The 19,315-nt window shown below is 37.4% G+C and overlaps 1 protein-coding gene across 7 annotated transcripts in view; it reads right to left on the reverse strand.

Moving 5' to 3' along the window:
* Nucleotides 1-19,315, reverse strand: part of LOC126356151 (dynactin subunit 1) — a 152,393-nt gene that overhangs the window by 30,941 nt on the left and 102,137 nt on the right. For all 7 annotated transcript variants that reach the window (XM_050006894.1, XM_050006896.1, XM_050006890.1 and 4 more), the window contains 8 exons: nucleotides 19,060-19,192; nucleotides 11,973-12,163; nucleotides 11,735-11,872; nucleotides 11,317-11,505; nucleotides 10,871-11,114; nucleotides 1,029-1,228; nucleotides 836-937; nucleotides 570-695 (listed from right to left, as the gene is read on the reverse strand). In XM_050006894.1, the coding sequence (XP_049862851.1) occupies nucleotides 570-695; nucleotides 836-937; nucleotides 1,029-1,228; nucleotides 10,871-11,114; nucleotides 11,317-11,505; nucleotides 11,735-11,872; nucleotides 11,973-12,163; nucleotides 19,060-19,192 (1,323 nt within the window). The remainder of the gene's footprint in view (nucleotides 1-569; nucleotides 696-835; nucleotides 938-1,028; nucleotides 1,229-10,870; nucleotides 11,115-11,316; nucleotides 11,506-11,734; nucleotides 11,873-11,972; nucleotides 12,164-19,059; nucleotides 19,193-19,315) is intronic.

The raw sequence follows: 19,315 nt of genomic DNA on the forward strand, positions 1-19,315 counted from the left end.
ATCCTTACATTTGTCCTCTAGCCATCCCTGCTTAGCCATTTTGCACTTCCTGTCCATCTCATTTTTGAGACGTTTGTATTCCTTTTTGCCTGCTTCATGTACTGCATTTTTATATTCTCTCCTTTCATCAATTAAATTTAATATTTCTTCTGTTACCCAAGGATTTCTAGCAGCCCTCGTCTTTTTACCTAATTGATCCTCTGCTGCCTTCACTACTTCAACCCTTAAAGTGACCCATTCTTCTTCTACTGTATTTCTTTCTCCCATCCCTGTCAATTGTTCCCTTATGCTCTCCCTGAAACGTTGTACAACCGCTGGTTCTTTCAATTTATCCAGGTCCCATCTCCTTAAATTTCCACCTTTTTGCAGTTTCTTCAGTTTTAATCTACAGGTCATAACCAATAGATTGTGGTCAGAGTCCACATCTGTCCCTGGAAATGTCTTACAATTTAAAACCTGGTTCCTAAATCTCTGTCTTACCATTATATAATCTATCTGATACCTTTTAGTATCTCCAGGGTTCTTCCATGTATACAACACATGACACAACGGTCTAGAATTACACTCACCTGCAGCTTTTCAATTGTCATTTCATATTCTTTGGAAGAATTTCCTAATTTCTTCTCTGCAAATTCTTTTCGAACACTCATTTCACTAAATTCCTCTTGTTTCAGTTTTAGTGCTTTCTTCAGTTCCTGTTCAAATTAGTAAGAACTATCAGAGCTCAATTTTTTTGTGAAGGATGATATAAACTATATTTTAGACATTGTATTTCAAATAATGAAAATTCTACATTGATTAAAAAACTACCTGGATAAATAAAACTATTACATACTTTTATATCTGCATCTCTAGCCTCTAGTTTATGCTTTAGATTTTTAGTTTCCTCCAGTTCTTTTTTTATTGCTTGTGCCCTCAGTACAATAGGTGGGACAGGCTAAAATAAAATACACAAAAAGCAGTTACAAATTGGTATATCAATTTAATATTTGAATTTTACATTAGTTGTCATACTGTACTTAATATACCTTTTCTTCTGCCCCAGAACTTACTGCAAGCTCATACTCATTGTCCTGCAGAACCTTATTCAGTTTTGCTACTTCTCCTGATATTAGTCCCATAGATGCCTTCATACTCTCAATTGGCCCCCGATCATCTTCATAAACGGAATCAATTGCAACATATGCAAATTCTCTTATTTTTTCGTGTGGGACACCAAAATCAGGTTCTGCAAGAGGACGAGAGAATAATTAAATAGCAATACACCATAACAACCAAAACAAGGGAAACACTCTGTGGCAGTATTTCTCCCACTACTGTACAACTCTGAAGGGTCTAGACATTGTTTTGATGCAGAGTTAAAAGACTAAGGTATGAATAAAATCTATCTCAGTGGAAATGGGGCACATCACAAAATTTCATTATTGGTTAAAAAGCTATAAATCATCCATGAATCTAAAACATGCATCCTCTTACTTTTAGCTTTCATGATGAGCCTTCTATTGGGTTGGGGCGAGTTTTTGTTTTGCATTTTGGTATTCCAGTTGCTATGGGTTTCTTTATTGTTTATCATTTTTTATTTTTAGTCCACTGCTGCTACTTGAGTTTACATATTGTCATTTTATCATTTGGAGATAGTGAGTGGAGCTATGGACAGAAGAAAATGGAGTGCCACTTGGAGAAATGTGAACATTGACATATTCTTCTGTTTGAGTGCAATAGAGGGGGTGGGGGGAGGGGTGACAGCAGCAGAGAGAGCCTGAAACATTTGTGGCTTGTATGGGTATACTGGCACGGAACAGAGCACGGAAGAAAAATGGTTTCCTCTTTTTAAGGAGGATTGTCTTGACATTAATGACTTTTCACATACAGGGAGACCCTCAGTGTTTAATAAAGATTGTTTACATGCTTTAATCCACAATATTCCACATCAAATTACTCGAGAATTGGCAAATGAGACAAATGGTGATCTATCCACCATAGTGTAAAATATGCATGCAATAGGGAACGTTCAAAAATCAGGTATATGGGTTCCACAAGCTCTAAGCCAAAAATCATACGCGTATCTGCTTGCTCGTTGTCAACTTTGACCATTCCAAAACAAAAGAAGTTTGTTATAAAACCTGTTATTCACTTACTTATCTCTCTCTTGATTTGTCACTTGCAGAGTTTTTGTGAGTTGTAATCAGATATGTTGAGATTATAAATCAGTGTTCTGCTTGATTGACATTAAAAAGTTTACAAGAAATATTAAAATACAGAAGAATTATTGAAAATGTGGTTTGTGTGATTTCATAGATAGTCAACACAAAATATGAACTCCCTTGCAGCCTTCCACCCGCAGTAGGTGGAATGAAGTGAGCCTGAGCAATTTGTGGCCCTGTATAGCATGACCACTGCATCAAGAATTGACAAAACATCAACTGTACGAAGATATTCACGGTAATGGTCATTTCTATTAACATCAAGGTGACAGATCACTATATGGAATAGGTAATCTCATTAATGGAACTGCAGTCCAAGCAAGACGGTGACATTCCATTTTGCCACCCCAAAATGAGTAACTTTTTATGGTAAAAAGAAGAATTTTTGCATAGTATCAGAAGATAATATGATGTTGTCATGAGCAGCGTACAACAAGTAAACAAGTGAAGGAGAAATACAAGTGCACATGCTGTTGGGTTACTTCGAGTAATTACAATATTTAAGACAAAAAAAAATTTTTTGATTGCGTACCAATCAAATAAATTTGAATTGTCACAAAATGTGACAGAGGAAATCGGTTGACCACAGCAACCCGGTCAGGAACCAGGATTGTTTGTGCATTTCAATAACTTCTCTGCACATAAGTCACAAAGCACCAAGTCAATGTGATTAAAGATTTCTGCGTGTGGTTTCGAGGCTACGAGTGCAACTGCAGCTTCCTACAGCATCAATCCATCGCTACACATTTTCAGCAGTGGTGCAGCTAACTGGGGCAATGGCTACTTAGTCGCTGCATATCTGTATTGGCAGCAACCTGCAGCTATTTGAACAGCAAATTAGGTGTGCTGTACTCTGTACTGCCTACAGTTTTGTGTAGTGCATCATACTTTGTAAAGATTTGTGATAGCATTATTAAATATAATTGTGTAATGGTGCTAAAATGTTTGTGCTACATGGAAAATGCTACAGACTGTGTAGACTTTTAGATTTACTGTATGCTTATCACAACCCATAGCATGGATAGCTGCACTGTAACAGAAAAATTAGATGAAATGCTTAATTGTGTGATGACAATACTAACAATATGACTACACTTACAGCTAAGGTAATAAATTAGATTAAATTTACAATAGTATTATGATACTTCAATCCCTAGGGGAAAAGTGGGAACAATTAGGTGATAGTGTGACTAAAGTAAATAAAATTTCTAAAATGGAGGAAACCTCAGTGAATTTACCTAAGGAGTTCAAAACAGAAATAAAGAAGCACTGTGATTCAGCAAGGGAAGAAGCTGAAGAACAATTTAAAAATATAAATGAAATGATAGAACTAGAAGCGTCAACTAACTACCGAGTTGGTGCATACATTCATAGTGTTTTCCCACCAGTTTAATAAACACAACAGATACATATAATAGAGACTTTAGTCACCAACAATAGATTCTCCTTCAGTATTTACAACAGTCTGCCAACACTGGAGTAACTTTTCGATTCCATGACTGTAGAAATCATATGGTATTGAGGCAAAGAATTTATCATGCCACCTTCAGGGCTCATTTTTATCCAGAAAGCAAGTTCCTTGTAGGTTATTCAACAGAGAGCAGAGAAGGTGAAAAATCTGAAGGCTCAAGTTCAGCTGAATAAGGTGGGTGCAGAATGACTTCCCAACGAAACTACTGTATACTGCTACTACTACTACTACTGCTTTTTCTTCTTCTTCTTCTTCTTCTTCTTCTTTTTCGCATTCTGATCATGGACTAGCACCACTTCAAGCAAAAAAATAATAATTTCCAATAAATAAATAAACCGGTAACAACCAGAATACAAACATGCAAAACAAAAACACTATGAACTTTTAACCCAACTAATACAACTAATTTCAGAACTACAGGGTGAGTCACTAACTATTGCCAGCTAGAATAACTCCAAAAGTATGATAGCAGCTGAAAAGTTTGTGGCACAAAAGTTGAAGGGGACAATGGGGGCCACAATATGGCGTTGGTTTTTTAATGCTAGGTCTGGTCGCATCTGAGATACGAAGGTCAACCCTTTTTTTTTATTTATTTAAATGAGATGCTATAGTTTGGTACTTATTTTCTGATAGTGGCTTTTAACATGAATCCAATGTGATGTTTAACATTAAGGTCTTTGAAGGTCACGAATGTGGCATGAACATCCATTTACAGAAGGTGTTTGAAGTGATGACCATCGGTATCAATGCAGTGCTGTAATCTTATCACGGATTGAGTGGTGTTCCTGACCACATCAGCACTTACCGAAGCACATGCTCTGACAATTCTCTCTTGCATATCTTCAGGTGTAATTGGAATGTGTTTATAAACAATGTCTTTTATGAAGCTCCACAAGCCGTGCGTGACTTGTGTTCCTGCCATCATGTATTTTACACCCTGTTTTTAATGTACTTCCACCTCACTACATTAATTTGAATTACTACTGTCAGCGAGTTGCTGCTTTGCCTGACCGTGAGCGGCATTTGCAGCGCGTATATTGCCTCTCGTAGTATCTTTGCTTGACTGCTATTACTTCCTGGCCGTTGTCTGTCGTAGGCCAGTTCGGGTGTGAGGACGTTGTCGGCATTCTGAGGGTAGTCGGTTGGTTGCTGTGAACCAGGGAAGTTTACTCAGCACAGTGCAGTCGGCTGGGTCTGCTGGCAGTCCCTGCACAGAGTCTGAGTGTGTGTGGAGCTGTCTGATCACTACGAGCTTCATGGTTCACCGACCCAGGACGTCAAAGTTGAAGTAGTGGATTCAAGTACCCAAGCCACGTCCGTTCATGTTGTGTGGTTCGTTTCGGTGGTTTGCTGTTGGGGAGGTTTTCCTGTGAGCAACACTGAGGGTTTCTATTCCTGAAATTTAGACGCCATGCGGTGAAACTAACTATATTGGTTGATTACAATTCAAGTGCACCAGCAGAATTTTCTGCCTTGTGGCCGTTAGTGTTCCGGATACCTGCCCTGGCCACTAACGTAATTTCAGGCAGTGTCCTTTCCTCACCTGTTGTCGCTGTCCGACATGGTGTTTAGTTTTGACAGCTTAATAGATATACATAATTGATTGTGGATATTCACGCCCATAACATTGTGTGTTTGAATTCTTATGTACCAATTGGTGGCAAGTAAGTCATCGGTCGGTCTGTGGCTGTCCCTTGGTTGGGTTCTGATGGATCAAGTGTAGTTGGGCTCACCACCTTTCTCACTTAAGTGAACAAGGACAAACGGACCCCCTAGAGGCTTCTGAGTGCTGTTGTCTCTACTGTCTTTCTCATCGGTGTTTAATTGTCTGCATATAATCTATCATAGCCAACGATAAAAAAAAAATCTTGGTTTTACTGTGTTTTATGTAAGTACATTTGAATTCCGGCAAGTGGATATTTGCTGAAAGGTTATTGCCGTTGTGCTGTCTTTTCCTTTAGCCCGGTTTCAGCTACTTAAGGCTTATGGTACCATTTTTTTAAAATTATGGGCCTTCAGCCTTGGAACCTCCTTATTCTTAAAATTACCTTTCAAGCTTAAACATTGCAGCCTTCTGCCCTTGAAAGGTTATGGTAATTTATTTTAAAATCTTGAAAATTTTCTTGTTGATTTTTAAGATTTCTTGACTAGATGCCTTCGGCTGTGAAAGAATTTACACTCATAGTTGCAAAGGTTCGGCTATGTGCTGCTTTAGTTGTAAATGTGTATCAGATTACAATAAATTACAATTTTAAGATGAAACTGACCCCAACCTTATTTGTGTAGGGTGAGTATATCGAAGATATCTTTCAGCATTTAAGTCTGTAGCTCTCACTGAATTTCGTTGGCATTCTCCATAAACGAGGAGCTTATTGACTTGTTCTTCAAAGGGATACATCATTCACATTCGCTTGATTCGATGATACTGGCGTTATCGTTCCTATTGGTATTTTCTTGCAAAACCGTCAAATGGTGTTTACATGTCAATGGCACATTAGAGGGATACACCGTATTTGACAAATATTTACTATTCGCATGATATATGAGAGAGAATTGTTAGAGCATGTGCTTCAATAAGTGACGAAGTGATAAGGAATACCATTTAATCCATGATAAGAAGATTTCAGCACAGCATTGATACCAATGGTCATCACTTCAAACACCTTCTGTAAATGGATGTTCATGCCACCTTTCTGACCTACGTTGATATTCAAAGACCCTACCTGTTATACATCATTGGATTCATCTCGATAGCTGCTATCAGAAAATAAGTACCACACTATAGCACATCACATTTAAAAAAACAGCGTTTAGCTTCACATCATGGCGCCCGGTGTCCCACAAACTTTTCAGCTACTATCATACTTTCAAAGTTATTCTAGGTGGCAATAGTTAGTGACTCATCCTGTATAAGCAATCAAATCTCTGATACACAAAATCGAGTACAAGTATCATAACTAAGCAGAAGAATTACTGAAATTGCTAACGATTCAAATACTGTAATTAATTTGGAGAAGCATGTATGGGTGCAAGAGAAAGTAGTAACCATTAGTGCTACTATTAATTCTGTGGACAATACGGTTGATCATGAGAGTGAACTTCAGAAATTGTGCCAAGAATTAGAAGATACTATGCAGGAACTTAGAAATAATACAGCTGTATCTAGCCCTGGGTTATTTACTAAGCTGTTAGAAGGAAATTCAAAAGGGATTGAATTGGTCCATAAAGTTTCCGAAATTTAAGCCGGATTGTGAATGCATTCAATGTATTTTTTAAGAGTGCTTTCTAGTTCTATGCCCAAGAAATGGGAAGATTATAAGAAAATAAATTTTGCACTGGCTCATTTAGTAGTTGATGCTGCAGAATGGGAAACAGCCCATTCTGAAGAATTTAAATCATGGGAACATTTCCGGAAAAAATATAAGAGAAAATACTGGTCAGCTAGTACTCAAGAAAAATTACGATGAGAATTATTAATATTGAATGACACTAGCTACATCTAAATATTTGGACAACCCACTAGATAAAAAAGATTTAGTTCAGGTTCTTGATAGGTGATTCTTTTGTGCGAAAAGAAATGCTGTACAGTGGGCAGCCTAGTGTAGATCAGTTAGCAATTTTTACAGGTGGTTTAGTTACATTAAATAAAGAAAGAGGAGATTTCAATCCTGAAGACAATCAGAACCTAGCAAATAAGCATACAGAGAACACTGAAGGGTATCACTATAGAACAAAGTGTTGTAAGAGGAAAGAATATACTATTGTTATGTAGATAGGAGAACCAATAATGGATGCTGTAAGAAGAAAAGTAATAGGGATAAGAACATCTCACAAGTATTTGTATCTAGCAATATTCCAATGAGCATACAACAGAGGACAACGTATCTTGTTCTAAATGAAGTTCAGATACTAGTAATTATCCTCTAACAGTGATTGAAAATGGATCCAGGACGTAACAACTTTGTCATAGTCCCATGTACTGAAAGATTAATTTCTTCCACTCAATTTATACCTAAACGAGAAGAGGATAAAGTAGCAGAGGAAAAACAAACAAAACCAACATAATAGGAAACACATGGGGAAAGAGTGGTAGATATTTATATAGATTTGGAAAGCAAAATTTCATTTGTGTACCTAGAATTCCTATACACTATCAGTAATAAGAATGCTTGCCCTATATTACCTGTGACAGGAGTACACATTGTAGGAACAGCAGCAAAGAAAGAAACTCTAATTTGAGAAAAGACACAGTTACCCAAAGAAATGTGTAATTTTAAGTTTATGCAGACCATGTTGGTAGTGCCAAATGTAAAGTTACGTATGTTATTAGGCACGTATTGGTTTAGAAAGTATAAAGCCAGATTTTGATACTGGAGTATTGCACTGGAATAATGGAGGTACTAATTATGGTGCACCATTTAAGGTAAACTGCCTAGTAGATAATAATGACTACTGCACAAGTAATAAGTAAAGAGGAAGCAGTAGTAAAGCTTGAATTCAATAAGCAAATAAGGATCAAAGCCAAGGAATCTAGTATACAAACAAAACAACAACACTATTTATGTAAGATTTTATTGAACTATATAGACGTATTTTCTGATAAATCAGGAGTAATTGGTGAACACATTTGTCAGTTCAAGATAGAAGATAATGAACCATTCTTTTGCAAACCATTGGAATTCCAATAAGTATAACACCAGTCATAAGTGAGGAAATAAACAAAATGGTAGAAAATAAGGTAATAAAAAGGAGTGTAAGTGTATATAATGAACTTTTACTAGTATTTAGGAAACAATAAGAGGGAGGCACTTTGAGATACAAGGACGTTAAACTGATACACAGAAACAGGAAGAGAGAAACACCTATGAGTATTGATGACTCATTAGCCATGTTTGAGTAAGGGAAGTATTTTATCTCAATGGATCTGATGGACAGATACTGGCTGGTAAGATTATTCATGAAAAAACACTGCATGTGCATTTGATGGGAAATCTTATCAGTTTAGCGACTTGCCCTTTGGACAAGGATTAATTATTCATGTGAATGATATCTTACTTGTATCCAAAACATGGGACGAAAATCTGTTTTAGGGGTTTATTGTTTACATTTATTCAATCCTAAAACACCTATTCTTGTTCTTTATTTTCTTTCTTCTACAATAGAAATGGCGATTCCAGCCCCCCTCTTTCCACACGCAAATGTTACTATTACCCAGACTACATAATGGTAATGCAAACCTGTTTTCACAGGGCCCCATCATAAGAAACAGGTAAAACATGCGACACAAGGGCACAGATACTGCCACCTACTCCAGTCCAGTCACAACTGTCATCTATCCCATCAAATGCAGGGCTACCTGTGAAAGCAGTCATGTGATCAACAAACTAAGTTGCAATAACTGTGCTACATTCACCATGGCCCTGACAAGCAACATGCTGTCTGTCTGCATGAATGGCCACTGAGAAACTGTAGCCAATACACAGCTGGACCATCCAGTTGCTGAGCACGCTGCCGAACACAGCAATCTTCACTTCAATGGCAGTTTACAGGCTGCACAATCCTACCTACACCACCAACTTTTCTGAATTGCGCAGTTGTGAATTCTCCCTTTAATAGATCCTACTTTCTTGTAACCCTCCTGGCCTCAACTTTAGTTAGTTCCTGCCTTCACCCGCCTACCCCTTTCCCTGCTTCTATTCCAGCACTACACAGCCTTCCATTCCACCAATATACCCACAGTTTTCCTTCCCCTCCTCTACTTCTCTCCCTTACTGCTCCCTTTCCCCTCCACCTCCTCCCTTTGCCTAACCTCAACTGCACCTAGCTGCCCTTTCCTGTCTACACCATGGCCCTGCATGCTACTACAAGAAGGATTTTACTTCCCCACTCTTACTTTGTCACCCCTCTCCCTTCCCACACCAGCCTCCTGCTTACCTCCACCACCCTGATTGTTTCTCCCATCTTGCTGGTTTCGAAGAAGGTATTTCAGCCCAAAATTCACATGTTTAGCTGTCTTTTAGTTGCACCTGTCTGTGACTCAGCATTATTTGTATAGGGTGAATAACAATCTATCATGCTCATAATACTGTCATGCTCATAATACTGCCAGTGAACAATATAAATATACCGAAAAGGAAATAACATAGTTTAAATAATGGAAAATCCAGGATGGAATGTAACAATATTATGAAAAGGATAGCTGCTACTCACCATACAGTGGAGATGGTAGGTCACAGATAGGCCCAGCAGCAGGGTGGGGGTAAGGAGAAGGCTGGGGTGGGGAGGGAGAGGGATAGCAGGATGGTGGTGGGGGACAGTGAAGTGCTGCTAGTGAAAGTGTGCAGGGACGAGGTGGAGAGGGGGCAGGGCAGCTTGGTGCAATTGGGAGATTTTATGGAGAAAGGGAGGATGGGAAACGACGGGTACGATGGTGGGATAGAGGGCTATGTAATGTTGGAATCAGCACAGGGATGGAGCTAGATGGTTAAGGACAATGACTAATGAAGATTGGGGGCAGGATGGTTATGAGAACCTAGAATATATTGCAGGGAGAGTTCCCATTTGCGCAGTTTCTGTCAAAATTGTCAGAACTTTTGCAGTTTACATCAAGAATCAATATTTTAAAACAGTTGGCATGTTTATCTTTGCTTGGTTCTCATCTCTGGGATCAGTTATGCACTAAAAATGGGTTTACAAACCAAAACCTAGATCGTACAGTAATAACAAAGTTTGTGAAACAAGGCAGGTGTTTCATTTCCATTAATATAATATACAATGTTTCACCAAGAATCCACAGGTGAATCAATAACAAAGTTCTGTCATTTAATTCAGGGAAAAATCTATTAATGAATGCTTGCCAAAGCACTGCTATTCACAGAGTTAAATCACTTCATTGTAATTTATGGTATCAACATCAACATTATTACTATAGTCACATACTTATATTGTAAAGAAAATATAAATAAGCAAGAGAAAGTTTTTTCAACACTACATATTTTTTTAGATTATATTCAAACAAGTGGCTGTATTGTAACTGACAGGACAGCTGAGTCGTCATTCACTGAACATAGTGTTAATGAAGTTAATAGTCATTGTAAACTATTGTAACTATGAAATAAGCTTTCCTGATATGTCTGCAGTATGCATCAAAATTTTAAAACACACAGTATAATGTTAGTTTGGAACAGAGCATTACCTCCACTGATGGCTATTTGCTGAATTGCACCCTTCAGCACCTGCTGCAAAACCTTGCAGATACGTGTTGCGTGCTGACAACAGTGCATGAGAGTAACAGCAATTTCATCTGAGAAGCCTAGTTTTGACAAAGCATGATCCTGTGGTAAGCGTCGTCTAATCTGTTTCAAAAGTTGCAGCACATTCTCAGATGTTGAACTCAGGTGTTGCAACAGAAGATTCATTTCTCCTGTTTCTTGTCCACTCTATATATATATAAAAAAACAATTAAAAACATTTAAGAAATAAGTAATTATTCTTAATTCCTATAATGGCAATCTTACCTGCATCAACACTGCTTATTACTCAAGATTTCATTCGACTAGGTCCACCTACTTAATAATGATAAGATAAAAAGAAATCTATATTACTGATAAATGCAAACATGAAAGTTTAAGGGCATTTTACCTCCATAAGAGTTTTTATTGAAGTGGCATCTGTCAGAATTGCATCACAGGCACTTGATAAGGCTTTGCCAGCATCGGCTAGGAGATTTGTCTGGTTACTTTTCATCTCATCCCCCAAGAGCACAGGGAACATTGTGCTGAAGAATGTTACACATTTCTCAAGAGCGTCAAGCATGACATTTTCATCTAACTGCACAAGAACAGACATTCAAAGATTAATGGGCTTACACATACATGCACACTCCAAAACCAAGCACTATTTACAAATACAAAATAAATAATTTTTGGAATCAAGTCGGCAATGCATTAAGTATAAGCTAACTATGATCTGGTACTATAACTGGCAGAATTGCCATAATTATGTATGTAGACTGGAAACTACACTTTGAAGTGCTTTTTTTCTCTCTTATCAACATTACCTGATCTCGACGTAAGAGATCAACAAATGCATCTACAGCTTTTTCTTGTGCAGCCATTTCAGGATATGCTGTTCCTACTTTCAGGAATGTTTCTGGAGAGCAAGCATTGAGACTGTATGTGAACTGATGAAGTATCATCTGCAAAAATTATTAGATCTTAAACTTAAATAAAAGTGATCAACATTTAGGAAATGTAACGTAATTACAGAATTTTGTAACTGCATGTGGAAAGAAATACCTGGAGTGAATGCACGAAGTGGCTGAATCTTGATTTGAAGGAAAACTGTTCAACAGTGTGACCTTTTAGGATAGCTGCTCGATCAATCTTTTCCACATTTGGAAATTTGTCACGAACTTGAGATAGTAATATATCTGCCTTCCAAAGCATACGTGGGACAAGCAGTAGCACTAAAACTGCATCATGATCACCTATGGGGAAAACATCACATCAATGTTTTGAAGCAACAGTTATTCTGCTTTCCACACTATGATTTAATTACTTCAGTATGTGTGTACAGGAGTCAACAGTAATTTACACTGATGAGCCAAAACGTTATGACCACCTGCTTAATAGCTTGTTTGTTCATCTTTGGAAAGAAATAAGTCATTGATTCTGCATCTCATGGTCCTGACAGTTTGATAGTGGGTTTGTAGAGGTACGTGGCATTAGATGTCTATGCACAGGCCATGTAACTCATGTAAATAATGGGCTGCTGATTTGCATACACAGTTATGGCACCTGATAGCAACACAGATAGGTTCCACACGATTTATATCAGACAAATTTGGTCGCCGAGATATTAATGTGTGTTCACTATAATGTTCCTCAAGTCACTGCAGCATAGTTACAACTCTGAGACATGTACAATTATACCGCTGAAAGATGGCATCACCGTCGGGGAAGACGACAAACGTTAAAGGACACAGGTGGTTCGTGGTTGTCAGTTTGTCTCCTCTTACTACCACAGGTCCCATGCAACTACAGGAGAAGGTCTCCAGTAGCATAACAATTCTCTCTCCAACCTGCATCCATGGTGCACTGCGTGTCTGCAGCCATTGTTCACTTCAATAACAGCTTTTGTGGAGATGAACATTGACCTACTGTAGCAAAAATGTGATTAATCTGAAGAGTCTACACATTTCCATTGATCGATGGTTGAATCCTGATGGTCCCATGCCCATTGCACCTTAATTGATTATGTTGGGTCAACATGTGAACATGTAGGGGTCTGCTTGGAGCTCCATATTCAACAATGTGCAACGAACACTGTGCTCGAAAACACTTGTGCGTGCACCACCATTGTGCTTTTCTGGCAGAGATGCCACAGTTCACCATGTATCCTACTTTATAGAGCAAACAGGACTCCAAACCCCATGTCCTGTGCAATGTCATGGATGCCCAACCATTTGGCGCCTAGTGGTAGTTTCACTGTACTCATACTCCTTTCCGTAGATGTTCACAACACTCGTATGTGAACATTCAACCAGCTTTGACATTTTTGAAATGCTTGTTCACAGGCTTTGTGTAATAATAATCTGTCCTCTGACAAAATTGCTTATCTCAGTGGATTTCCCTACTTATAGCCTGTATCTTTGCCCTTATCTGTATCTCTGTTATGCTGACATACTTTCCATAGTGTGTCACATGCCCAAAATGTCAGCAGGCGGCATCCAACCTCACAGTGGGCAGTGGTCATAATGCTTTGGATTATCAGTGTATTTTTAATAACTACAACTGAGTGCTGGGAGCATACAACTAAAGAGCTTTGGTGTAAAGAATAGTTACATATTTCTTAATACTCTTCTTTATCAGCAAAAGAAGATAACTAACTTTGTATGTCGAGAAGGGATGTAATTTCATTTATCCCTTGGTATCACACTAAATGACTTCTAAGATATAATAAAAACAATTCAGCTGTCCACATTAGTCCCCTGCTTCATCAGTCTCACAGCAATAATACATTAACTACATGGTAACAAGTGTCCTTTTAACACATGGTGTTAACATCTTTTTCACGTCCTGCTGTGTCCACAATTAAATGAGGCATTATTCACTTTCCAAACCCGTGTTCATCACGCACGTGTATGTCACATAGGCCAAAATAAGTTGAGAGAAGAAGACCTGAGTAAAAAAAAAAAAAAAAAACTGTTTATTTCATATCTTTTAATTAACACTTAGTTGCACTTGACATCAAACTTTTAAAATCTGATATGATAATATAAGTACGTGCAGTCAGTCAACTAAGTAGTTAAGACAGCACGACGGTTCTCAATGAAGCACATTTGGATGCAAAGGCAGTTCAGTGATAGAAATACTGCAAAGATATTCTGTACAGAGTATTTAACAAAGTAGTGTGCAGGACTTAAGTGGGTAATTTGTGGAAAATGCTATCAAGAATTGTAAATATTTATCAATTTAAAAATGAGAGAATACTCTCACATTGCAATTAAGAGTGACTCATTAACTGTATGGTTGGACAAGATGTCCGTTCTCAAATATTAGCATTCCTTGCTAACCCAAGATGGTTTGATGACTGTTCGGTTAAATGACAAAGTCCACCAACTATCTTTCAACAGTGTATTTTACTTGTTAATATTCATTCACCTTCTTGACTCAAGATGGCAACTGAAAAGCCTACGTTTTGATATGTACAAGAAATACATGTGAATGGTGTACTGCTTCATTTAATACGAAATCAAAACATATACCAACACAGGCAATACTCTGTCCACAAAACGTAACAATAAAATAACTACTGTCACTGTTATCCGTTGTTTACAGGCACGCTGATGGAACAATGACGCAAGCCAAGTCATGATTAAACATTCAATGATCCTTAGTGAATAATTTTGGTAATACGAACAATAATGAGGCAACAGAACCACAGCAAGAATAAAAACAATCATTCATGCAAACCTGCAAAAACATGAATAATTATGCTGAATACCAAAATTCTCCAATTAAAAATAGCAAAGAAGATGGAGTGCGTTATTCTGGAGTGTATCGAAGAGTGCTAAGAAGAAAAGGCTGGTTGGGCACCAAAATTCATTCTGATTTCAGGCAGGTTTCAGCCAAATAGCAAGTAATGGTGCACTAGTTTCAGCACAAAGATTTCAGTGATGTAGCTTCTGGCCAGATCTAATACAATAAAAATGAAGCATCCAAAATATTAACACTCCCATCAGTCTGCACAAAATACAACTATAGTAAAGCTCCAAACAAACAGCCTCGATTTTCAGTGTCCAGCCCAGTTCCTTCATCACACCGAGTATCATCAGAACAGAAATTCTCTCTCTAAATTTACATCATCTCCTTTGCCCACAATCCCCATCCCTCACCTAACTTCACATTATGTTAGACAATGGAAAGGTCATGTTTATTAACCACATTGTGGAAAGGATAGACTTCTCACTGTAAATCCTTCTTCCCTACCCACCACCTTTTACATATTACAGGGATAGAATAGAGGGAGTTGTCAAAGAGACAATTTCTCAAACTTATCAAATTTTATTTTGCTGTCTGTCAGACAAGTTACATCACTGGCTAAGTGATCAAAAATTTTTGTTGCAGCAATGTGGACAACTTTTTGTACTAAAGACAACCTTAATTTGGAGTAATAAATTTCATTTTTCCTTTTGGTATTGTAATTGCACATGTACCTCATTGCTCCTTTTAACTGTAGTGGATTATTTACAACAAACTTCATGAGGGAATAAATAAACCGTGCAGCAGTAGTCAGAAGTCCTTAAACAGATGACCGGGGGTAAGCACCACATATTATTCCCACAACATAATTTTGCGCAATGAAGACTTTCTAAAAGATAGGTTACACCAGAACATTATTCCATATAACATTATTGAATGAAAATATGCAAAATATGTCAACTTACTGATTTGTCTCTCCCCAAGATTTGTAATTATCCTAAGTGCAAATCTGGCTGAACTAAGTTGTTTTAGGACTTCCAAAATGTGTTTTTCCAACTTAAATTCTCATCGATATTGGCCTCTAAGAACTTTTAAGTTTCCACCTTATTTATTATTTCTTCAGCATACATTACACTGTCATCGGTATAGTATCTCTAGATGTGCAGAACTGAATATGTTGTGTCTTTTGAAATAGAGGATGACGCCATTTGCAGAACTTTTCTGAATGTCGGTTACCATTCCTTCTGTTTCCATAAGTATACTTGGATTGATTACAATACTAGTGTCCTCTGCAAAAAGAACTATTCTACTATTCTGCTTGTTGTGTACTAGACGGAAGATCATTTACATATAGCTCATACACGATTTCTCCCCAATCACAAGTCTGTCCATGGACTATATTGCTTGGTTCACTAAGTACAATTTTCTGCATTTTTTGGTTATATATATGACATTATCAATTGTTTGGCTATGACATCAGTCCCATAAAACATCAATTTACCTAGGAGAATACTATGGTTCACACAGTCAATTGCTTTAGAAAGGTTGCAGAAAATACCAATTGGCGCTAATTTATTATTTAATGCTTGTAAAATCTGGCGAGTGAACATGTAAATGGCATTTTCAGTGGAGCAACCATTATGAAACCCAAATTGTGATTTGATAAGGATACTATTATTTCTACGGTGAGACACAATTCTAGACTAAATAATCATCTCAAAAACTTTGGAGAATGATGTCAGCAGTGAAACAGATCAGTAGTTCTTGATATCTCTCTCATTGTCTTTCCTATAGAGCGGTTTAACAACAGCATATTTTAGTCTCTCTGGAATAATACCTTGAGTTAATGATGTGTTACATATTTAAGATAAGACTGGACTTCTTATATTGAAACACATTTTAGTACTGTATCGGCAATGCCATCAAAACTAGATGAGCTTTTATTTTTAAGAGAAAGTATAATTTTCTTAATTTCAGAAGGAGAAGTTGGTGATACATTCACAATGATAAGAGTTTTATGAAAGTTACATTTGCAACACACTGCTGTGATTTTGTTCTTTAACTGTCTGTTCCTATACTTTCTACTACATTTAAGAAATGATTATTAAATGCTTTTGCTATCTGTAACTCATTGTTTATAGACCTTCCATAAATTTCAATAGTGATTATGTCTCATTCTGTGGCTTGCTTTCCCATCTCTTATGTCACTACATTCCATATAGCCTTAAGTATGATGTCTGAAACACTGATTTCTGATATTATGTGCACTTTCTTCGACTTTTTAATACCCTTTCTTAGTAATTTTGAGTATTTTTTGCAGTGTGCAACTACTGGAGGATCCCTACTTTTTCTTGCCAAAAGATACATCTTCATTTTCTTTACTGATACTTTAATCCCTCTACTGATCCATGGGTATTTCTTTTTTTACATGGCTGCTTAGTGTCATTTCTGATGAGCTTACCGAAAGCTATTTTCAAATCATGATATGAATTTATCATGGGCTAGATTAACTTTTATGTTAGCATTTGGTTCATCATAAATTATACCCTTGTCATCCCCCATAAACTATTCTTAGTAACATTTGTCCTGGAGTCATTAATTTTTCCAACTGATTTCCACTTAGGAGTATCTATACTGTAAGGTGCTGTATTATTTACCTAACTAACTGTGTATCATGACCAGAGAGACCATTTTTTACTGGGTACACAGTTATTTTCTAGGTTTGAGCTCCAGCAAAGAAAATATTATCAATTAGGGCCCTACTATCTTTATCCACCCATGTTGGAAAGATAATTACTGAGATCGAATTGTAGGATCCAAATAAGATTTCCAGATTATTTTTCCTATAAGAATCTCTTAGAATATCTACACTGATGTCACAGACTGCTTGCTGCTGCCTGACAGATAGCACAGTAAGGAATCTAGATTCCTCAAATAGCTGAAAGTTTCCCAGTGCGGATATGTATGCAGTTTCTATTAAGAGTGGACTATTTTTGAGCATTAATTCACAAGAACATACTTCCGTGCGCTTATCACAACAAAATCTGCTTGTCTCAATGTTTTTGAATTTGTGTTCTGTCTTAATACATGTAGCTACTCCTCCTCCTCCTCCTCCTCCTCCTCCTCCCATGTTGTTTCTGCACGAGTGAACTGCCATAGAGCAATCTTTTACATAATAACAAAAAAATCTGTTTGACAATATAATGTAATTTGATAGATAAAAAATCTACTCAACACACCAAGTGGCAGCAGAACACAGACATAAAAGAAGGTTATAATTAGGCAAACTTTCAGAGTCAGTGGCTCATTCTTCAGGCAGGAGGGCTGATGAGAAAGGAAGATGGTAAAGCACTGGAGGTGTCTCAGAAATACGGTAGATTTTGGAAAAGTCACCCAGAACTGCAGGTCAGAGAACACTTACTGGACAGGATGAGAAGGAAAGACTGATTGTTGTGGACTGCACCAGATGAGATTTGAAAATCTCAGAGCTTAAAGGTGGAAGAGGGTAATATGCATCTTTACACTCTCAGGTTTTCAAATCTTGTCTGGCACAGTCCCCAACAATCAGTCTTTCCTTCTCATCCCACTAGGTAAGCCTCCCGTAACCTGTGGTTCCTGTCAACTTTTCCGAAATCTATCCCCTTTCCTAGACCTCTCCAGTCCTTTTCCTTCAGCCCTCTTCCTTTCCCTGCACCCCTCCTGCCTGAAGGAGGAGCCACTGACTCCAAAAGCTTGCCTAATTATAACCTTTTCTTTGTGTGTGTGTGTGTGTGTGTGTGTGTGTGTGTGTGTGTGTGTGTGTGTTTTCTGCTGTTGCTGCTTGGTGAGTGAATTTTTATCCATCCAATCACATTGTAATCTTATTCATGTTTATCTAACCCTGTGGTTACGTGGTGTTCAGACAGGCACAAGATGTTTTCCGAGCTCTATAAATTTTTCAAACAGAGAAGAAGCTCTTCTACTTTATTACTCAAAATGTAAAACATACAAATTACACTATTTCCTTGTACAAAATTCTGAATCGGGTGAGAAAAATCTTATCCTGCATTACATTAAATACAATAATGCAGAACAGACCCTACCTCTTAGATTCTAAATAGGAAGTGTAATGCAGGAAAGAGGTGACTTACTGAACCACTAAGTATGTGTACATCTGTACTCTACAACTTATTGTTCCATATTTGGCTGCGTTTTGGTACGATACATTAATATTTCTTTCCATTCTATTCATAGAAGGAGCAGGAGTTAAAATATATAGCTTATATTTCTCTGGGTGAAATGTTGTTAGTATGTGTAAATGCTGTAAAAAGCAAATGGCAATGTTTTCATTTAATTTTTCTTCTTGTGTATCTAACATTTTTAGTTGTATAAATATGTATAGACCGTTTACTCATATTACCTCCTCGATTCATGAATGTATCGGGCATGTATGCAGCGAGATATTTGACATGCTGACTTGACTGTTGAACATCCATCTGACGAAGTTCCAGATCAATTGCTTTCGTATGAGCTTTTGTCTCTGTAAACATTTTCTGTGAACAAAACCATCAGAAAATAACAAAAAAATAAATGATGCAAATGTAATTGTCTTTCCTGGTATAAATTAAAACATCCTAGTGACATAAAACTTTAATGGCTTGGCAGGATTATACATT

This window comes from Schistocerca gregaria, chromosome 3 (assembly GCF_023897955.1).
Source record: "Schistocerca gregaria isolate iqSchGreg1 chromosome 3, iqSchGreg1.2, whole genome shotgun sequence".
Classification (NCBI taxonomy): domain Eukaryota; kingdom Metazoa; phylum Arthropoda; class Insecta; order Orthoptera; family Acrididae; genus Schistocerca; species Schistocerca gregaria.